This window comes from Lolium rigidum, chromosome 7, assembly GCF_022539505.1.
Source record: "Lolium rigidum isolate FL_2022 chromosome 7, APGP_CSIRO_Lrig_0.1, whole genome shotgun sequence".
Lineage (NCBI taxonomy): Eukaryota > Viridiplantae > Streptophyta > Magnoliopsida > Poales > Poaceae > Lolium > Lolium rigidum.
In genome coordinates, this window is record NC_061514.1 from 306,480,476 (window position 1) to 306,502,621 (window position 22,146).

Consider the following 22,146-nt stretch of genomic DNA (forward strand, 5'->3'; position numbering starts at 1 on the left):
CGACTCCGGCCAATGGTGTGACGCACTTCATCCAGCGCGAGGGAGCAGGAGCACTCTTTGGCTTCGAAGATGGATCTTGGAATTTGGTCCTTTGCAGTATGATGAGGTTGGTGTCTCTTCGGTGGTGAGCTCCCTCCATGCTTCAGCTTCTATCGATTCACTTGTGTGGCTTCGCCTTGGTGGATGGGGACTTCGACGATCAAGCTATGTGTCTTATGTTTTTCCTTGTTTGCTTGTGTGCGTTGTTGTCTTGTAAGCTGATTCCTTAGCATCTTGTAACTTTCTGCCAGTTCGGGCGTCATTAATTTAAATGCTTAACTAAGAAAAAAATATCTAAAAATTTAAATGCTTGACCAAGAAAAAAACATCTACAAAAGCCAAATCCAAAAGGAAAGAAAAAGTTTTATATGTCTTACCCATAGTCTGCCTATTCAGGAATTCCATTCCTTTCAGGTCACACCATCCTAGTTCTCTTCAGTACTCCTCTGCAGACATATAACAAACTTATTCAGAATTTCAGCCCATTCTTTGCAATAATGGCTACAGGCCATGGAGAACTGTAAACAATATGAGCAAAAAATGAACACATGTTATGTTATTATCTAGTCCCAAATTTACATTTTCATATGCATATATTTCCTTACTTCAAAATTGACTACTGATGCAGATGCATCCTTCAATTATTAGCCATCAAACAATTGACAACAAATGGGGGATTTTATTAGTAAAAAAATAATTGCAAAAAATAGAGCTAATTGGACAGATTCAAAATAAAAACATGGTGGTTACTTTCCGTAGCCAACTATGCCTCAATGTAAACCACATTTGTCCTGAAATTTCCTTTCATTCGTAAAAAAGCTAGGGTACAATATGCACTTTCATAGTACAATATTACATTCTTAACAATAACGAATCAGCATGCTGTAACAGAACTGAAATATTCCTCAATCATCATGAAGTTCCAGAAAAGCATCTCTCATAACAGATAGTTTAGCACAAACATCTTTCATTCCAGGCCTATCCTTAGGAGATTCCACGGTACATGATAGGCATATTTATATGCTAGTTCAGTCTTAGAGAAATCTGCCTCATTTAGCATTTCATTAACAGTCATACCAAGTTTACTAGCAAGCCTCTCGTAATCTTCTGTTGAGGCCTTATTCAGAATTTTAGCCCATTCTTAGCAATAATGGCTACAGGCCATGGAGAACTGTAAACAATATATAGTCTCATCAATGCATGGAAAGAAAAATGAGAGAGCAAAAAATGAATACAGGTCATGCTATTATCTAGTCCCAAATTTACATCGCATATGCATATATTTCCTTACTTCAAAATTGACTACTGATGCAGGATGCATTGTCAAGATGCATCCTTCAATTATTAGCCATCAAAAAAATTGACAACAAATGGGGGAGTTTATTAGTAAAAAAATAATTGCCAAAAATAAAGCTAATTGGACAGATTCAAAATAAAAACATGGTTGTTACTTTCCATAGCCAACTATGCCTCAATGTAAACCACATTTGTCCTGAAATTTCCTTTCATTTGTAAAAAAGATAGGGTACAATATCAATATGCAATTTCATAGTACAAAATTAAATTCTTAACAATTACGAATCAGCATGCTGTAACAGAACTGAAATATTCCTCAATCATCATGAAGTTCCAGAAAAGCATCTCTCATAGCAGATAGTTTAGCACAAACATCTTTCATTCCAGGCCTATCCCTGGGAGATTCCACAGTACATGACAGCCCAAGAGCAACCAACGGGACTATGTATCTTTGCATCCATGCTTCTACGCACCCTTGATGCTCCTCATGCGCCATATGAGGATCTAGAACTTCTGCAACCCTGTCAGGGAACATGGATTCAGAGAACATGCGAAGGGTAAGTCCATCGATGAACAGATCATCGGTTGGTCGTCTTCCGGTAAGCAACTCCAGTAGAAGCACTCCAAAACTATACACATCGCCTCCTACTGAGATCTTGCAGCCCATCCCGTACTCTACAAAAGCAAAGGAATGCAGTTAAATACTAAATAATCTGTGCATATGTATATGAAGAAAAAAAAAGTCAATAAACGTGAAACAGTACACGTACATAGAAGAAAGACAGTACTTAAGTGTGGGGTGGGAAAAGCAAACTCACCAGGTGCAATGTATCCAATTGTTCCTCCTACATCAACCAAGCTTTTACGGATAACGAGTCCTGGTAACAGAAACTTCGCTGAGCCAAAGTCACTCAGCCGTGCTGTCATGTCATCGTCCAATAGGATATTGTGTGGCTTCAAATCACAATGGATCAAAGGAGGCGTCAGTTGGTTATGGACATAATCAAGAGCAGAAGCCACATCTGATGCTATGCATATCCTCTGGCCAAAGCTTAGCACTCTGTCTGGGATTCCATTGTGTTGCTTAGAGTGCAACCATCTCTCAAGGCTGCCGTTAACCATGAACTTGAAGATCAGTGCTTTGAACTCATGGTTCTGTGAGTCCAATGTCGAGCATAGAGTCACAGGTCGCATTATATTCCGATGGCGGGTGCTTCGTAGCACCTCACACTCAATAAAGTAGCTATCATATCCACCAGGCTCATTCAAGTTGAATACTTTGATGGCAACTAGACTCCTGTCGGACTTGAATCTACCGACATAAACTGATCCGGTACAGGTTGAGCTGATAGTATGGACCGAAGAAAACCAGTTGGTAGCTTTCAGAATGTCACCATATGATATCTTCTTCAGTGTCTCCTTGTGGTTAGAACATGTATGCACTTCTATTTTCTTCTGATAGGAAACAACTTCTTTTCTCTTCCGGTTGGCAACAAAGCATAACACACTGAGAATCTTATTGCACCATGGGAATGTAACACACTGCACCCTTCTTTTCCAAATAGTAACAACCAAATATAACAATAGTAAACCAGCAAGTAACGGCGTAATTATAATTACTACTGTTAGCAAAGGGATATGTTTCTTTGAGGTGCCATCACAAATTGGGAGTGATAGCATGGGGATTCTTGCGCATAACATCTTATTGCCATCCAAAACTACCATACTCGAGTTACGAAAGCATCCACCAGAGGGAATTGGCCCTTCAAAGTTGTTGTATGATAGATCAAGCTTGTCTAAGAAAGTGAGATCGCCAAAGAATTCTGGCACTGGACCAGATAAACTATTCCGAGCTAGATTAATCTGCTGGATGGACAACAGCTTCCCGAAACTTTGAGGAATTTTTCCTTGAAGCTTATTTCTCTCCATGCGCAAGAATAACAGAGTGGCACAGCTTCCAAGAGCTTCAGGAATCGCTCCGAACAACAGATTGTTCGAAACATTCAGAAGAGCAAGATTTGCCAAACGGCCAACTTCTGATGGTATTTCTCCTGTGAGCTTGTTGAATGAAAAGTCCACACCCAAGGAAAGTGGAGGGCTAGCAAAAAGATTGACCGGTATTGATCCATCGAGGCTGTTGGTAGACAGGTTTAGTTCAAGAAGTCCCTTGCACTGACCTAAACTGCCAGGTATGTTTCCACTGAAGTTGTTATCATCAAGATAAAGCTTGCCCAGCTGAGTAATGTTACCAGCAGAGGGAGGGATCTGACCTGATAATTTGTTCTTTGAGAGATTTAAGATATATAGCCTTTGCAGCCTCCCAATGGTAGAAGGTATGCTTCCAGAAAGGAGATTGCTTTCCATCCTAAGCGAAGTGAGACTAACAAGATTGCTAATTTCAGCAGGTATGGAACCTGATATTTGGTTTGACCCAAGCGATAAATCTTCTAGCCTAGTGGAAAGATTAACAACTGTTATAGGTAGGCTTCCATTAAGAGCATTCCCTTCCAAGGACAGCTTTGTCAGCTGGGTGCAATTTGCTAGAGATGTAAGGAATGACCAATTATGTGCTTCTAGAAAGTTTGTCCCCAAAACTAACCGACGTAAGTTTGCCAGGGAACCAAGAGACGGAACAGAGCCATGTAGCAAGTTGTCTGAAAGATCAAGTATTTGGAGATCTGACATGTTGGCTAGTGAAGCAGGGATGTTACCTTCAAGATTGTTGCTTCCCATGATCAGGGACTGGAGCTTTGGTAATGAGTAACCGATGTGAGACGGTATTTTTCCAATAAGATCATTGCTACCTACGCTAAAGTTTTGGAGTGATGTCATATTGTAAAGAGACAACGGGACATTCCCTGATAAACTATTGAAGCTTAGGTCAAGCTCAAGCAGTTTTGCAACGTGACCCAAAGTTTCTGGAATAATTCCTGATAAATTATTTTGGCCGAGCAATATAGAAGTGAGAGAAGAAACATTTCCTATTGAAGGAGGTACGCTTCCAGACAACAAGTTATCTGTCACACGAAGAATTTTGAGAGCGTTGACTCTATGGAAAGGTGGAATTACACCAATGAAAGAATTCACCTGGAGATCAACCATATTAAGCTTAGATTTGTTATCAAACAAAGTAGAAGGAATCTCTCCAGAGAGGTTGTTACGTGACAGTACAAGTGTGCTGAGTGAGGAGCAATTGGCCAATGAGAGAGGGATGCCACCAGTAAAAGTGTTGTTTGCAAGATTGACATAACTAAGAGAATTGCTAGTGCCTAATGAATCAGGGATGTTACCTTCAAGATTGTTGCCAGAAAGATTCAGCATATGAAGGTTTGGAAGCCTGCCTAACTCTTCTGGGATGGTTCCGAACAGATTATTATCGGCAAGGTTCATCCCGGACAGAAAAGTCAAGTTGCCTACGCATCCAGATAATTGCCCACTGAGCTGTGCAGAGGTGAGGTTAACAGAGAACACCCGGTGCGGAAACCTTGTGCCGCAAGTGACACCTTTCCAGCTACAAAAGTCAAGTGAATCGTTGCTCCATGAGTCTAGGATGCCAAGGGGGTAAGAGTTGATGCCAGACTTGAAGCAAAGGAGGGCCTGACGATCAATCTCTGACTTGTTTGCTTGTGCGGCTTCGAGTAGTGTAGTGTTGCAGGAGATAAGGACGACAAAAGAAAAGAACAGAGACAAGATTAAGGGCATGATGCGCAGAGTTTACAGGACGTGGAAGAACCAAGAACTACAAGAACTTGAGTGCTGTAGGTTGAAGCTTGGGTGATCTTGTGTGTCGAGGCCATTTAAAGGGTTCGTCTACCGGAAGCCTGAAGTCATGCTTGACTGAGTTGACTGACTTCATACATGAAGTGGCTATCTCACCCTGAACGTGATGTACAGGTCAGGAAAAGTAGAAGAAAGAAACAAAGAAATTTTTGAAAGAAAACGTGTGCAGGCAGCGACACTAGTAGAATTGTAGTACGCAAAGTAGAAATTCCAAGAGCAAAAGCGACAAATTTGACATCGACACACGGGGGTGCGTAGGACTAGTCCTCGCTCATACCAGTGACTTCAACCTGCAGAGCACACATCAAACTGCAACAAAACAAACGGGTGCTGAAGCTGTGTGCTACGGGATTTGGTAGCATCCACCCCATATCAGTAGACCACATACACAAACCCGAACCGCTTAAAGCGATTGTGCATACCTTGAAAAAAAACTGATGCTGCACTGCAATTCCTGTTGCACAAACAATCTAAAATGTTGAATTTCGGGCAGGTAACCGTATTTCATCCATTTTGGCATGGCAAACTGGGAATCTAGTGCAAGACGTACCGGATACATTGTACTCAGTGCTCGCTCGTATTCCACGCGCCTGGGGCCGGCAGACCTCGCCGTAGCAAGGGGAGTCAGGGAGCTGCCGGGCGCCACAGCGAGGGTTTGCTGCGGGCGTTTGAGACTCTGGGGCTGAGGCCTGATGAGGCCATGGGAAAAAGCGCACCCCACGACCTGCGGATGCGCCCCGGCCGAGAGAAGAAACCCTAGGCGAGGCGCCGAGTGGGCGTACGGGCGGCGGCGGGTAGGCGGAGGCGAGTGGTACCATTGTCGGCGCGGCGCAACGCGCCACGGGGATCGGGGAGCCGACGGTGAGGCGGAGAGGGAACTGGTGGAGGCGGTGGACGCCGGGGAGAAGCAAGCGGGCACGGCGGAGGGAGGGGGTCGCCTCGCCGGAGGCCATAGGCGGAGCACGAGCGTGAAGATCCAACGGCTGCAGCTGCACCGTATTCCTTTTCAGTTCACCACCCTCCGTTCGATTTTACGAGGCCAGAAATTTAGGCCACTAGTCAATGTTTTGGACCATGTGTAGGAGTATATTCTGGTGGCAAGAACGGAACAATCAGAGGGCTGTCAATCTGCCATTGGTTCAATTCTTCAGGAGTAATTGAACTTAATTAGTAGTACTTTTACTAATTTTTGTTTTAGTTTTGTTCGTAGAACTGCCAATTCTGTAGGGCATGAATGAGCAAGATATGCTTGTGTTCATTCTGCATCTATGGTATGGCTATGAGTTGGTCCTCAGTTCCTGAAACATTGTATGCAGGCTGATGGATGTTCAGCTTTTTTAAAATTAATAACATTGGCAGGTTTTCCTAAAAAAACGTTTAGTTATATAGGAAAGATAGCTAGTTAAACACCTTACTTCTATAAATAAGCACTGCATTATTTTGAAATGATTAGAGCATCTCCAGTCGCGTCCCCCAAACCGTCCCCCAAAGGGATTTGGGGCGCGCCGGACAAAAAAAGAGTTCCAGCCGCGTCCCCCAAAGCCCATTTTTGTCCGGCGTGCCCCTATACGGTGTCCGGCGCCCCGAGCCCGTCCCCGTCCCACAGGGGACGCTCCGGGGACGCCGGACACAACGAAATGAGAGGCGAGGAGGCGCGGGGCCGACGCGTCAGCAGCACAGTTAATTTTAACCTAACCGTCGCCTACCTCGCGACGGAAGTTATTCGCGCGCAGCGGCATCTTTGCCTTAATGGCGACGGAGGGGCGGGCGAGACGTCTCGTCGGTGCTCGCGCAGCCTCCACGCGTCGCCGGCGTTCGCACGCCACCGCCCGTTCCCGCGCGATCTTCCCGCCTCTTCTCGTACGTTCCCGCGCTTTCTTCCCGACGCCGGCGTCTATAAAGGTCTCCCGGCTCATCAATGGTAGCCACCACACCCCGCCGGCAACAAACACGGCCCTCGTCGCTCCACGGCCGTCTCCTCCATCACCGGTGGCAATGGCGAACCGCCCGGCGATGGCCACTTCCCTCCACCGCCGTCTCCTCCATTGACGAGCCGGCGGCGGCGTGCGGCACTCGAGGAGGCACTCGAGGAGGAGGCCCGCCAGCGGCGTGAGCGCGGCGGGCGGCGGATCTAGCGGCGTTCTCCGCCCCTGCCTCCGCGGCCGAGGAGGCCGCGGCGGCGGCAGCGTGGCGAGGAGCGACGGTGTGACACCGTTGCGGCGTTCGACGCCTCGGCGGGACAAGAGGCGCGACGGCGCCGGTACCGGGAGGAGATGGAGCAGCGATGGGCCGACGAGCGCCGCGCGCCGGCGCGATGAGCGGTAGGCGCTGCTCCGTGAACGGCGTGACTCGATCGAGCGCCGGCGGCGTGAGTCGATCGAGCTCCAGCGGCAGGCGACGGCGGAGGAGCGTCGACGGCGGAGGCGGCGCTTACGGCGCTATGGGGGAGGCGGGCGGAGCGATTGGTGGCGGCCGACGCGTTTGCGGCGGCGATGATGGAGGCGCCAACGGATGTGGAGGAGGAGGCGCCAATGGAGGAGGAGGAGGCCGAGGCGGAGGAGACCGAGGTGGAGGACGACGACGACAACGGCGAGTTCGGCCGGTCCGACGACGACGCCCCGCACCGGACGAGACGGCCGATTAGCAACGCGCCCTCGTCGAGTCCTTCGAGTCGGAGAAGAAGCTCCAGGACGACGCCCGTGCCCTCGAAGAGGCGCATATTCGTCGCGCCATCGAGCTCTCCCTCCAGGCGGCGCAGTAGGGGACGGCGGAGGACGCGCGGCGGGAGCGGCACCGTCTGGCCACCGCCGAACGCAAGGAGAGGAGGCGCGCGCAGGAGGAGCTGCGGCGTAGGGGAGGCGACGACGGGGCGGGGCCGTCGAACGCGCGCTGCCGGGCGGTCAGTAGTCTAGGTTTAGATGAAATCTAGCCGTTTTCATTCAAACTTTGTAATATATAATCAAAATTGAATGAAAACCTTTATTTTCGTGCACAAATATTCATTTGGGGGCGGCGTTTGGGGAACGCGGCTGGGGAGCGACGTCCCCCAAACACGGCACGAACAAAACACGTCTCCCAAACGCTTGATCCGGCGCGGTTTGGGGGACGGTTTGGGGGACGCGGCTGGAGATGCTCTTAGCACACTCATGTCCATCACCTCCCGCACTGTGTCCTGCTCAACTGCTGACGGCTGTACAGGTCAGACAGGAGCTGCCCAAAGGCCAACTGCGACGAGCCGTCGCTACTCTATGCCACAGCCGCGGCTTTCTTGTAACTAGACGGACACTACCTCCCCGAGCTCCCTGAACTCCAATCTCCATGGCCAGCCTCACCTTGCCTCCCATCTCCTCGAGAAAATTGCAAAAAACCACCACAATTGAGGCTAGAGTTGCAAAAAACCACCAGATTGCCTGTTTTTTGCAAAGACCACTACTTCTACAGCACCAGTTTTGCCAAAAGCACTGATCGAGCACTTGACGCTGGCTAATTGAGTTTCTGGCAAGTGGGGCCCAATGTCAGGCTGACGTGGCGGGGCGGAGACGGTGGACTCACGAGCGCCGTTAACGGCCGTGAACGGCGCAGTGTCCCCGGCGCTGACTTATCGGGCCGGTCCTCACTCATCTTCTCCCCTCCCCTGCTATTTCGCTCTCCTCTCCGGCCGCCGCAGATCCGCCTACTCCTCCGCCGTGACGCCATGCCGTCGTGGCCCGACGGCGACGAGACAAGCAGTGGCGAGAGGCTTACCGACTACTCCAGCGATGTTCCTCTCAATGTGAGTGATTCTATCCAATCTCTGTTCTAGGGTTAGGGATTTGGATTGGGCATTCCGTCAAATCGAGCTTGAATAGGTCGATTGACTCTGCATTTGGTGTTCTTACGACAATATCCACTGAATTTAGGTGCCTGAGCAGTTGTATGATCCTGATTTCTGCGGTATCGAGACCGATTGTCCTGAAACTTGTGACCACGACGAGAAACTGGCGAGATATGTTGCGTTTGAAGGGGAAAACACCGGCAGAAGGTTCCTGGGATGTGCAAAATCAGTTAGTTTTCAGTCTGCGGTGTACTATATTATATCATATACTGTGGCATGAATATGTAAACTTAAATTTGAAAAATGTATGCCTAAATTTGAGAATTGCAGGGGTCTGCTATTTGTGGAACTGTGCACTGGCTTGATTTGGAATGGCCTCCAAGTTTGAACCGTTGTTTGGTTAGGCTGTGGGAGTTGTATGATACAGAGTGTAGTCAGAGAATTAAAGAATCATGTGAGTCATCTTCAGCTTATTACAAGCTCAATTTGGAGAAGATGCAGATAGTGGAGAAGAACAAGGAGCTGCAGATAGAACTTGGCAAAGCACTTAGTGCTAGTCAGGGTTCATCGTCCTCATCTTCGGAGAACGCTATGTCTATTGCCAACCTTTTGGAGATGCACAAGTGTGTTACTGAGAATGCAGAGAAGAAGAGAGATGAGGTGATTGAAGAAAACAAGAAGCTCATTCTGATGAAGGAGAAGGCAGATAGGGAAATTCAAAATCTGCAACAAGAGAAGAAGAAACTAGAGTATGCTCTAGGTGACTTGTTCAATGCAGCAGATTTGAACAAGCAGAAGCTGAAGAAGATTAAGCAGATCCTTGATGAATAGTTTCTATTATCTGTCAATGGGATTTGCTATTGTATCTGTAGGTGTAGCACTGATCATATAGATCATGCTTTGGAAGACCTCTGGAATTATGTACTGTAATGTAGCACTGATGGTTTAATGTTAAGTTAGTAGTATTGATGTTATGTGATGGATTCTAAAACGATATATATTGTAATGTGATGTAGTACTGATGGTTTATTGTTAAGTAAGTTTATATATGTGTGAAATGGAGTTTGTTGTTGTCTTTTCCAATTTGAATTAGATCTTTTTTAAACCTTTGGAGTTTGCTGTAAAATTCATTGTTAAAAGGTTGTCGACAACCCTCGGGGTTCTCGACAACCAAAGAGTCATCTTAAAATATTTGTGAAATGGTTGTCGACAACCCTCGGGGTTCTCGACAACCAAAGAGTCATCTTAAAATATTTGTGAAATGGTTGTCGCAACCCTCGGGGTTCTCGACAACCTAAAAATCATGTAAATTTCATTGTGAAAAGGTTGTCGACAACCCTCGGGGTTCTTGACAACCAAAGAGTCATCTTAAAATATTTGTGAAATGGTTGTCGACAACCCTCGGGGTTCTCGACAACCTAAAACTCATGTAAATTTCATTGTGACAAATATTACAAACTCTGATCAGTACCAACATGTCCATAACATAAATAGGATAAATTCTCAGATGATACTACAAACCATTTTACCATCATATAATAAGGTTCAGATGATAAAAACTGCTAAGAGTTCAGATGATACTGCTAACTATCATAGAATTCATCTACCCTCTTTTTTCAGCTCTTCCACTGACTTCTCATGAATCCTACTAGCATTCAAGTACCCAATGAGTCGCTTGTTTTTCTTCTTCTCTCTTACAGGCCTAGAAGATGCACCTTCATGTTGTACATGCCTGGGTGCAGTGAAAGCAGCCCTGGCTATACCATTTGCAGCAGCTCTGGCTCTAGCATTTGAAGCAGCCCTGGCTCCATCATTTGAACCAGAGGCTGCCGGTGGAGCTTGACGTCGTGTTGGAGCAGAGGATGCTGGTGGACCTTGAGCACGTCTTGGAGCAGAGGCTGTAGGTGGTGCTCCATCTCTTCTTGTACCAGTGGCATTAGGTGGTGCTCCAGCACCTCTTGGACCAGAGGCATTAGGTGGTGCTCCAGCACTTCTTGGACCAGAGCCATTAGGTGGTGCTCCAGCACCTCTTGGACCAGAGGCATTAGGTGGTGCTCCAGCACTTCTTGGAGCAGAGGAAGCTGCTGAAGAATGTGCAGCTGTAGCAGATGAACCCTCACCATTTTCTCTATTTTCCTGTCATACAAATTGGGAAAAGCAGAAGTTGTATAAGGAAAACTTGAAGCAAATGCAATAAATGTTTATAAAACATCACAGTATATAACCTTGTGTTGATTCTTCCTCATCTCTAGGGATGGTTTAAGTGGTTTTGGGCAACTTGTGTATCTATGGCCAATAAGGTTGCAATTGCTACATGTTATACTAGCCATTCTTGATGTCATCTTGGGCTGTGGTGGTTCAAATTTCCCTTTTCTCCTCTTGGTTTGTGCTCTGCCCTTCTCAATTTTGAACACTGGAGGATCAATATCTGGTGTGTCAGTCTTTGTCCAAAGATCTTCCCCTGGGACAGGATAGATAGGAGGGTTGTAAGCTTCCAAATACATAGCTTTTTTGAAGAATTCATGGACATAGTCTTCAGGGTACATGCTAGCTCTGTAGATTGCAGATATTGCATGGTGACAAGGTAGGCCAGTTAGATCCCACTTTCTACAGCCACAAGTTCTCTTCACCAAGTCAACTGCATAAATGCTCTCTTGACTGTTGGTTACTTGCCACAGATCACCAATGGATTTGACAGCTTTGCAAGGCCTGGCCCATTTTTTCAGTTCTTCCAACTTCTCTGAGTAGGTGGGTGTGATTTCCCACCTTGCAGTTGCAGCACCAGTTCTTTTAGTGTTGTTTCTCACCATTAACTTTGTCCTGATGCCATCAAACATGGTTTTAACTGGCTTACCTCTCACATCCAGAATCATTCTATTGAACACCTCACTGAGATTGTTGACAACTAATTCAGTCTTGCAATTAGTGTCCATTGCATACCTGGCCCAACATTCCACAGGTATTTTGCTAAGCCAGGCCCATGCCTCCTCACTTTCATCTTTCATGTTCTGCATAGCTACATCAAAGCCATGTTGAGTGTATGCATAGCTGGCAGCATCCATGAATTTCTTTAACTCCTCTCCTCTGAAACCAGCCTGCTGAAAGTTTGCATATATGTGACGTAAACAATATCTCTGTGGGCAGTTGGGAAAAATAGTGCTGACAGCTTTAAGCAGACCCTGTCGACACAAAGTTGCTTGGCTACATGAGCACTACCAACTAACAGACAGTAACTTAAAATTACAAATAGCATCAGGGGAACAAAAAGCAAACCTTCTGCCTATCTGACATTATTGTGTAATAGCCAAATTCTCCCGACTCCCCTCCAATTGCATATTTCAGCTGAGTTAGAAACCAGGACCAACTAGCAGTGTCCTCTTTGTCCACCAGCCCAAATGCAATAGGAAAGATGTTGTTGTTGCCATCTCTACCTGTGGCAGCAAGAATCTGTTGTCCTGTTGGCAACTTGATGAAACAACCATCTAAGCCTACAAATAGTAGTGAACAAACATCATTTAAACAACATTGATAAAGCAAAATAGCATGGCATGGAAGAAGTTGTAGTAATTACCAATAAATGGCCTGCATCCTTTGAGAAATCCCTGGACAGATGCACCAAGTGCAATGAATAGGCCATGGAATCTAGGGTTGGGGCTAGGATGCTCAGGGAGGATTTTGGTGGTAACAATGCACCTGCTTCCAGGGTTTGTATCAATCACAGTCTGCAAATAATCTCTAAGCCGTTTGTACTGCTTCAAATCATCACCAATAACAGTTTTAAGAGCTTTTTTCCTAGCCCTATATGCCATGTTCTTTGGTACCTCAACACCAAATTTTTCTTTTGCATTGTCCATAACAGTCTAAACTCTAATACCAGGATCTGTTCTCAGTGCCTTCTCAGCATTTTGAGCAACCCATTTGCAAGTAACTTTGCAATGTTCACCAGATGGGGCACATGAGTGTTCGAAATGCAGCTTCCTCATGCAAAATGTCTTCTCTCCTGCAATTTGACTTCCAATCATATAGAAAGGACACTTCTCATCAGTGCACACGGCTATGACCCTATCTTTGCAGTTCCTATGGTATCTGAAATTCCTTAGCTGAGCAATGTGCATGTTCTTCAGTGCCCTTCTAAACTGATACACATCAACAAAACACATTTGCAAACATAGTTGTTCTTCGGCACAAATTCTATGCTCATCATACCACATTCTTGGCTTCATTTTCTTCCTCCTTGACTTTCTCCCACTAGGAAGCAGAACAGGAATTTCTTCATCTGAGTCATCTCCTGCTTCAAAGTTCTCATCAGATGAGGGCACATAATCTGGAATGGATGCACTAGCTATACTGCAGTGTGCTCTGCTTGTTGGCCCTCGCTTAACAGGAAATTTCTGTAGAGAAGAAATGGGAATGCACTCATCCGAATCAGTTCCCTCATCAGGAAATAGTTCTTCAACGTCTGTGTCTCCTTCACAGTGCATCATTGATTCAATTTTCTTTCTCTTCATACCACTTAACCTCTTGTTCAAGGCTTCAATGTCTTCTCCCTTCTCATCAACATCCTCTAACTCACACTCTTCCTCATACTCTGACCCTAACTCTGCATCTGAATTTGCCTCTTCTTCTGAGCATTCCATATTCCGCTCCTCTCCTTCTTCTTCATCAGAAAATAATCCTAAGCAGTCTCCATATGCATTACAACGAGTAACAGCAAGTTCATCATCTAGAACAATTATTTGGTTTTCGTTCTCCACAATCTCGTCATCAAATCTACATTTATCCAGAACAAAATGTGCAATTCATTAGGTACTGAACTTGCAGGGACTACAGATGAGATGTTGATGTACAGATGCATGGCAGGAAAACAGGAAAAAAAGCGGGACATGATAACTTACTCAACATCGCCGACCACCGCCGCCGCCGCCGCCGCCGGGTACCCCGACCCCGGCGCTACGGGGTTGGAGCTGCCGCAACAGTCCTGGCTGTCGAAGAAGCCAGCACCGCCTCGTGCGCGTCCATCCACATGGGGGCCGCCGCTCGAGTCTCCATCGCCATCACGCTCTGCAGCGTCGCCGCCGCCGCCTCCGCCGCCGCCGGGATCCATGTCGACCGAGGGAGAATCGAGTGGACTGGCTGACCTAAACTGCTCGATCTGAACGGGTGCGGCTCAGACATACTGCGCCGTTAACGGCGCTCGTGAGTCCACCGTCTCCGCCCCGCCACGTCAGCCTGACATTGGGCCCCACTTGCCAGAAACTCAATTAGCCAGCGTCAAGTGCTCGATCAGTGCTTTTGGCAAAACTTGTGCTGTAGAAGTAGTGGTCTTTGCAAAAAACAGGCAACCTGGTGGTTTTTTGCAACCCTAGCCTCAATTGTGGTGGTTTTTTGCAATTTTCTCCATCTCCTCGTCACATACCTTTCCCATCCTTCAACGGGTTGATCGTCTTCTTTTCTTGGCCCCGTGCGCGGGGCCCCGGAAACCCATGTCGTGTCAATATAAACGGAATCGAGAAAGGAATAGCACAAGTGCTCTAAATCATCAAAACACCCCTAAAAATAAGGGAGAATGGAAATCCACTCAACACCATGAATGTAAAAAAATAGAGTTAGTCCTCTTCATAGATAAGAACAACCAATATGGATATTCCATATGCTATAAAAAATATTCTATTCTTAGATTAGCCGAATTTGTCTCACATTTTCTCTACAAATATGTCACCATCCCTCAAGAGCAAGCGAGGAGGCTTCACTAGGAAACACTCCCTCTCAAACTTCACTTACAAGGAGGAGGAGGAGGAGGAGGAGGAGGAGGACCGTGAGGAGAAGAGTGATGCCGGAAGCCGCAACGTCACTGTGCTGCCGAGGAGGACCAACACCGACAATGCTAGTAACTTAACATATTGCAAGTGTTATGAAAATTAACAATTTGATTGATCAAAGTATATTTTCATATAGAATTAAGAATTAGTGCTCAGGAAATTCAGACAATGCAAGTGCATGCACATACCGTGCTGCAATATACTTCCATAGATATGCAGATTAAAATATTTCGGTCCATATACATCGAGGTTCTAAAATTTGATCTAGATTAAAAAAAATACAGAACGCTTGAGGAGATGCTAGAGCTCCAATACGCTCTCCAGGAGTTCAAATATTAATAACTAGAGTTCTGTTGATTTTCCCTCACTAAGACGTCACCTGTTGAACCAAGAGTTACACCAAAGATATCCACGCCGCATATTTTTATTGAAGAACGTGTAGATCTGCAGGTTAATCAGCAGGACTCAAAGAAAGCCTCTTTGAGAGAGAGAATTTTGGCACAAACTTCTGCCATTCCTGGTCGACCCTTAGGCGATTCCATGGAACACAGGAGCCCAACTTGAACCAAATGGACAATGCATCTCTGCTTCAGTACTTTGTCACACTCATTCTGCTGCTCGTGGGCAATATAGGAATCCAAAACCTCCCCAAGTCTATCAGGAAATGCTGAGTTCACCAGCCTGTGAAGGCTCAGTCCGTCGGTGAACATGGCATCTGTCGGCCGCCTTCCAGTGAGCATTTCCAGAACCAAGACCCCAAAACCGTAGACATCGCATCCTGTTGAGACTCTGTATCCCATGCAGTACTCTGTGAAAGCATTTATGGCATTGTTAATACAAGATAAAAAAACAATAAGAAATACTAAACAAAGTTCAACTCACCGGGTGCAACGTAGCCAATTGTTCCTTCCACGCCAACCAAGTCTTCTGAATTACCAGGGGTTGAAGAGAGAAACCTTGCTGACCCAAAATCACCTACTCTTGCAGTCATATCATAGTCCAGAAGAATGTTGCCGGGCTTCAAATCGCGGTGGATTAGAGGAGGCGTCAACTGGTTGTGCATATAATCCAAAGCCAAAGCCACATCCGTCGCTATTCTTAACCTCTGGCCGAAGCTAAGAACCCTTTTGGGGGTATTTTTGTGAAGCTTCGGGTGTAGCCACATGTCCAAGCTTCCATTGGCCATGAAGTCAAACACTATAGCCTTAAATTCATTGTTCTCAAGGTCTACTGTCGAGCATACCGTGACAGCTTTAACAAGATTGCGATGGCGTGTGTTACGTAGCACCTCACACTCAGTAAGGAAGCTACTTCGTGCACCATTCTCCTGGAGATGAAATAACTTGATGGCGACCAGATCCGTGTCAAACTCAAACCTTCCAATGTAGATCGAACCGGTTCGACTCGAGCTGATCTTGTTGACCGGAGAGAACCAATTGGTAGCTTTAACAATGCCACCATATGAAACCTTTTTCATTTTCTCAGTGTAGCATGGACCTGCTTCTGGTTGCCTTTGCTTCAGAAGATTGACCATAAAGAATATGAAGGAGAGCAAGGCAATAGCAATTGGAGGAATTACTTTTACCAATAAGAGTGCATTCTTCTTGCTCTCAACAGATGAAGTTGTGGTGCAAACTGGAAGCTGAAACAAATTGTTGGTTCCACTACACAGCCCTGTGTTGCCATCCAATATTACTGCACTACGATTCTGGAAGATGCCAACAGTTGGAATCGCCCCTTCAAAGTAGTTCATAGACAGATCAAGTTTCTGCAGAAAAACCAGTTCCAAAAATAACAGTGGAATTACTCCAGCAAAGTAGTTGTGGGAAAGGTCGATCTGCTCGATAGACTTTAGTTCACTGAAAGACTGAGGTATGTTTCCATTAAGCATATTACTTCTCAGTATGAGAGAAGATAGTTGGACACAGCGGCCAAGTGAAAGTGGAACTTGACCAGACAAATTGTTGAAGGAAATATCGAGTTGGACAAGTTGAAGCAATGCACCAATATCTTGCGGCATCGATCCTGTAAGGTAGTTGTTTGATAAATCCAAAATCAGGAGGGTAGTGCTATTGGTGAGTTCATTTGGTATTGGTCCTTGAAGGCTGTTAAAAGACAAGCTTAGCATATCTAGTTGCTCGCATTTTCCTAAACTTGCTGGTATGGTTCCACTCAAGTCATTGCTATCTAGATAAAGTTTATTCAGCCGAGAAAGATTACCTATTGTAGATGGGATCTGACCAGAAAATTTGTTTCTGGATAGGGATAAGACAAATAGATGGCCTAGGTTGCCAATTACAGAAGGAATAACCCCTGTAAGCAAGTTTTGGTCCATAGCAAGCAATTGGAGATTTCGAAGGTTAAAAATCTCAACTGGAATTGTGCCTATGATTTGGTTGTTTCCAATATCCATACGAAGCAAACTTGTAGAAAGATTCCCAACTGATCTAGGGACACTTCCGTTCAGGACATTCCCACTCATGTCCAGGATTTGCAAACGCGCACAATTTGCGAGAGAGACAAGGAATTCCCAGCCTACAGCTACTAGGAAGTTACTCTGAAGAATTAGTATCTGTAAGTCAGCTAAATATCCTAGAGATGGGACCGGTCCAACAAGGGAGTTGTATCCAAGATCAATTCGTTGGAGCTTTGATGCATTTGCTAGTGATAATGGAATTGATCCCTCGAATCTGTTACCCGACATGGACAGCAATTCAAGGTTAGGTAACGTGTTTCCAATGGTAGATGGTATTTGTCCAGTAAGGATATTTTGGGCTAAGCCAAGGTAAACGAGAGATGAGATATTACAGAGTGTGGGGGAGATATGCCCCGACAAGGAGTTGTTATGTAAACTCAGCACAGTAAGGTTCTGTAAAAGGCTGAAAGTTTGTGGAACTGATCCTGATAAAATATTTGTGCCAAGCCATATTTCCATGAGGGAAGAAACATTTCCCAGTGATGAAGGTATGCTTCCAGAAAGATTGTTAGATGACAGGTCAAGAATTTGGAGGGTTGACATCTTATCGAACTCAGGGATACGGCCCAGAAGGCGGTTATATGCGAGATTCACATATCTAAGAGATCTACTGGTGCCTAATGATCTAGGAACGGCACCTAAAAGATTGTTCTTGTCAAGTCTCAAGGATTGCAGGTGTGGAAGTGTGCCTAACTCGTTAGGGATGACACCAACGAAGTAATTATCTGAAAGGTTTAACAGCTTTAGCGATGTAAGGTTGGCTATCCAAGGAGATAACTCACCACCGAGCTGTGTAGAGCTCAAGTCGAGGGAGACCACACGAAATGGGCGAGGCATACCGCAGACAACCCCCCGCCATCTGCAGAAGTCGATCGTGGTGTTCCATGATACCAAGATAAGTTGTGGATCTGAGATACCACGTTTGAAAGAGAGGAGGGCCTGACGGTCGATCTCGGATCCATTGCCGATGGATTGTGCGGCAGTGTTGAACGACAGGAATATGAGAAAATGGGTGAAGAGAATGAGGGTGCCACTTAGAGAAAGAGAGCGGGAAGTTCCTGCAGGGGCCATATCTAATGTGTTGCATCTTGCGCAGTTACCTTCTCTATATGTGCCTCCCAAAGTAGACTCGGTGTTGACTTGCTTGTAACCTCCTCCACATATCTAACACCACAACAAAAGGTGGATGAGCAATGACTTGATAACTGGACAAAGACACGGGAAAGAATGGCCCATGATGTTGACCCAACAGTTGCTACTTTGCTAGGTGTGTGGTGCTACTAACTTGGGACCGAGAGACTGACAATGAACTCTGGTTCAGGGCCTGCAACACATTGGCTGCAGATGGCTGAAGAGTAGAACTGTATCCAGTGGCGCAACTGAAATTTCCAATGTTTCAGTTAGAGAGGAGCCCCCCCGGAAGGGGATTCAATTTTTCTCCCACCCCTTGGATATTTGACCAAAAGGAAACAAAATGGTTGTGGCGATCACAAAAAGGACTGAGCTGGTGTTAATAAAGGGTTTTGCTAGTTCTCTAGATGAGAACTAGTTCGTTCTCAGCCAAGTTCTACACCGTTAGATTTGCTTCGTGATTCATGCTAGTTATAGTTGCAACTGAGATCTTGTGGTGATCACAAAAAGGACTGAGCTGGTGTTAATAAAGGGTTTTGCTAGTTCTCTAGATGAGAACAAGTTCGGTTCTCAGTCAAATCCTACACCGTTAGATTTGCTTAGTGATTCATGCTAGTTATTGTGAAGTTAGTTCTTAGTCGACTAATAAATAGCCACACCCGTTAATAAAAGGCACTAGACTTTCTTAAGCAACTGTATATCCTTGGGTTTTCACGGAGAACAAGGGCAGGGCATTATAACAAACATGTGATGTTGAACAACAACTCTCTGTCATTTGCTTGATGCAACATCAAAGAGGAGGAAACAGAGGTAGTACATGCTTGATTGCGACACGGTTGATCTCTGTATAGTTTGCGAAACAAAAGGGGAGTAAAAATAGATCTCGGTCATGCGGCACCGCAGGAGGCCAGCCCTTTTGGCAGTGGCTTCACCCCATACTACCTCTGGTCTCCAGGAGGAGGTGTGGGCACCGGCTAATGGCAAAATCTTTAGCTGGTCGGCCTTGCGACATACAATCTGGACGTCAGATCAGAGTCCCGTAGAGGGTTGCAACTTGCAAACCCTGGGTACATCATGGTATCTCTGTCTCCGGGAGGAGGACAACACAGCGCACATTCTAATGCAGTGTGTCTATTCTAGACAAGTTTGGTCCTGGTGTTTCTCTGATTTAAACACTCGTTCCTGTCCCCTATAACACAGATCACATGGGTAGCTGGCGGAATGACAACTGCAGAAGACGAAAAGGATGCAGTGGTGATGCTAATCTGCTGGAATCTGTTAAAGAAGCATAACACCCCGGGGTGCGGCAATGTTCAGAACTGATGCAATGCTCTGAGAGTTGGCAGTTTCATCCTCGAGAAAGCTCAACAATGGAGGCAAGCAGAGGCAGGAGCATGTAATAGTAGGACGAAAATCTTCTGCTTCTTTAATACTTCCTCAATTCAAAAAAATATAAGAATTCGTTTGGAAGCTAGGTTTTTATTTCATTTATAGCATTTTGAAATGAATACGTGTATTCATTTCATTTAAATTGTAATTTTAGAAATGGACACTTATTTGGTTGCCACAGAAATTACAGGTGACAGCAGAATTTAATATTGAATTTGTAAATGGCTTTCATAGAGAAATGCAAATGACAGATCTCAGCTCGAAATCGTGTTTACCCATGGCGTCATTTTACTGGATTTCCTAAATGAAATGACGATCCATTTTTCAAACAGCCCACTTATGGAATTCCAAAATTTCAAGCCCAAATGATGGATACCAAACGACTTTTAAGACGTTTTGGTGCTGTTTTAACATACCAAAACATTTTACATTTTAGAATAGAGGTATACTTTTCTTGTGAGAGCAGCATTACCCAATTAAGAATTGCCCTGCTGTCAGCCATCGAATTTGGTTCTGGACTTGGCTATTGGATACACACGACTTATTCGTGGACGGATGAAGTACATGCTAAGCGTAGTGCTGTGGGTATACAATAAAATCTAGATGGTAACATTCAACACACAATATACTTGCATACGATAAAATATATTTGGTGGTAACATTCTTCTGGTCCTATTAGGGCAGATCAGGATCGAAATCTATCACATGACTCAAGTGAAGGCCTCACCACGCAGCATAATCACTCCACTCGATGAAGTGAAACAGAACCACGATGATCCAGAGAAGCCACGTTGGTAGTCTGATGAAGAAAACACGAAAGACGTAATGTGGAGATGCCCTGCAACCATAAATGACCCCATTCACCCGCTACTAGACAAACGCACTTGAAAATCATAAGTTTTAATAACAAGTTTAGGCTAGTTATAGTGGGGAGTAATAACATACGTAGTATGTCATGTTACTAGTCTAGATTACTACTTTCATAGAGGGTACTGTAATAACTTATATATGGTATCATGTATTATATCATTTATTATGTTGTAGACTCATTTTGCTTTGAGGTTTGTGATGTTATGGTAAAATAGCTAGTTACCACATCACTCTCTTTCTTCATTTATTAGCATACCATGTCACCAAAATGACTTGAGAGTTGAGATGTGTGATGTTACTAGCTATGTTAGAGCAAGTACAATAAAACTGCTCATAGTGGGAGTAATATAACTAGTAACATCACACATCTCAAGACATTTTGGTGACATGACATGCTAATAAATGAAGAAAAAAAAAAAAGTGAGGTGGTAACTAGCTATGTTACCATAACATCACACACCTCAAGGCAAGATGAGTCTACAACATAATAAATGATACAATACATGACACCACATATAAGTTACTACCTCCATTTCAAGGAATAAGGCGTCCTCTTTTTACGTGCTTTTTGTTTGACCAAAAAATACTTTAAATATATAAAGATTGTTTGTATGAAATTAGCATCATTAGAAAGTGCTTTTCAGTACGAATCCAACCAACGGTGCTAATTACATATAATAAAATTAAAATTTTATTGCTCAATTTTTATGGTCAAAGTTCGCCTTGAAATACGAGTGCATCTTATTCCTTGAAACGGAGGTAGTACTACCCACTATGAAGGTAGTAACCTAGATTAGTAACATGGTATATGTTACTAGTCTAAGTTACTCCCCACTATGACCAGCCTAAGTCCTAGTCAGCTGGCTATAAGCTGGCTATAAGGTTTAAAATAATATATTGTTGCCTAGTTGGAGGAGAGAGAAGAGGAGAGAGAAGAGGAGTGAGCTCTTATGCAAGAGTCAGCTCTAGCACATGCTCATAGGCACTATGTGAGAGTAAATGGTGAGCCATGCACTAATAAAATAGTACAATTTTATAGCTCAATATTGTACATGTTGGCTCTAAGATGACTACAAATGACATGGCACTTGGCTTATAGCCAACAATTGGCTCTACTATTGAACTTGCTCTTAGTGGGAGTAACATAGCTAGTAACATCACACATCTCAAGACATTTTGGTGACATGGCATGCCAATAAATCAAGAAAGAGAGTGAGGTGATAACTAGCTATGTTATCATAACATCACACACCCCAAAGCAAAATGAGTCTACAACATAATAAATGACACAATGCATGACACGACATATAAGTTAGTACCCACTATGGAGGTAGTAACCTAGACTAGTAACATGGCATATGTTACTAGTCTAAGTTACTCCCACTATGAGCAGTCTTATATTAGTCCAAAATGCATGCGAAATTTATTTAGCAAGCCTCTTCATGCTAAAGATCATTTAGAACGGATTTATCTACACAATGCATAATAATTTGTTTCTAAATCAACAGAATACACAATTTCCCATTACAATG

At 44.8% G+C, this 22,146-nt stretch overlaps 2 protein-coding genes across 2 annotated transcripts; both read right to left on the reverse strand.

Moving 5' to 3' along the window:
* Positions 1–1,651: 1,651 nt before the first annotated feature.
* On the reverse strand, positions 1,652–5,259 carry LOC124673123 (probable LRR receptor-like serine/threonine-protein kinase At3g47570). Its single transcript, XM_047209255.1, has 2 exons — positions 2,154–5,259; positions 1,652–2,010 (listed from the first exon to the last, which is right to left on the reverse strand). The coding sequence occupies exons 1-2, from the start codon at positions 5,035–5,037 to the stop codon at positions 1,652–1,654; spliced, it is 3,243 nt and encodes a 1,080-aa protein (XP_047065211.1). The 5' UTR covers positions 5,038–5,259.
* A 9,698-nt stretch (positions 5,260–14,957) lies between these two features.
* LOC124677800 (probable LRR receptor-like serine/threonine-protein kinase At3g47570) lies at positions 14,958–18,295 on the reverse strand. Its single transcript, XM_047213755.1, has 2 exons — positions 15,631–18,295; positions 14,958–15,556 (listed from the first exon to the last, which is right to left on the reverse strand). The coding sequence occupies exons 1-2, from the start codon at positions 18,293–18,295 to the stop codon at positions 15,204–15,206; spliced, it is 3,018 nt and encodes a 1,005-aa protein (XP_047069711.1). The 3' UTR covers positions 14,958–15,203.
* Positions 18,296–22,146: the final 3,851 nt, after the last annotated feature.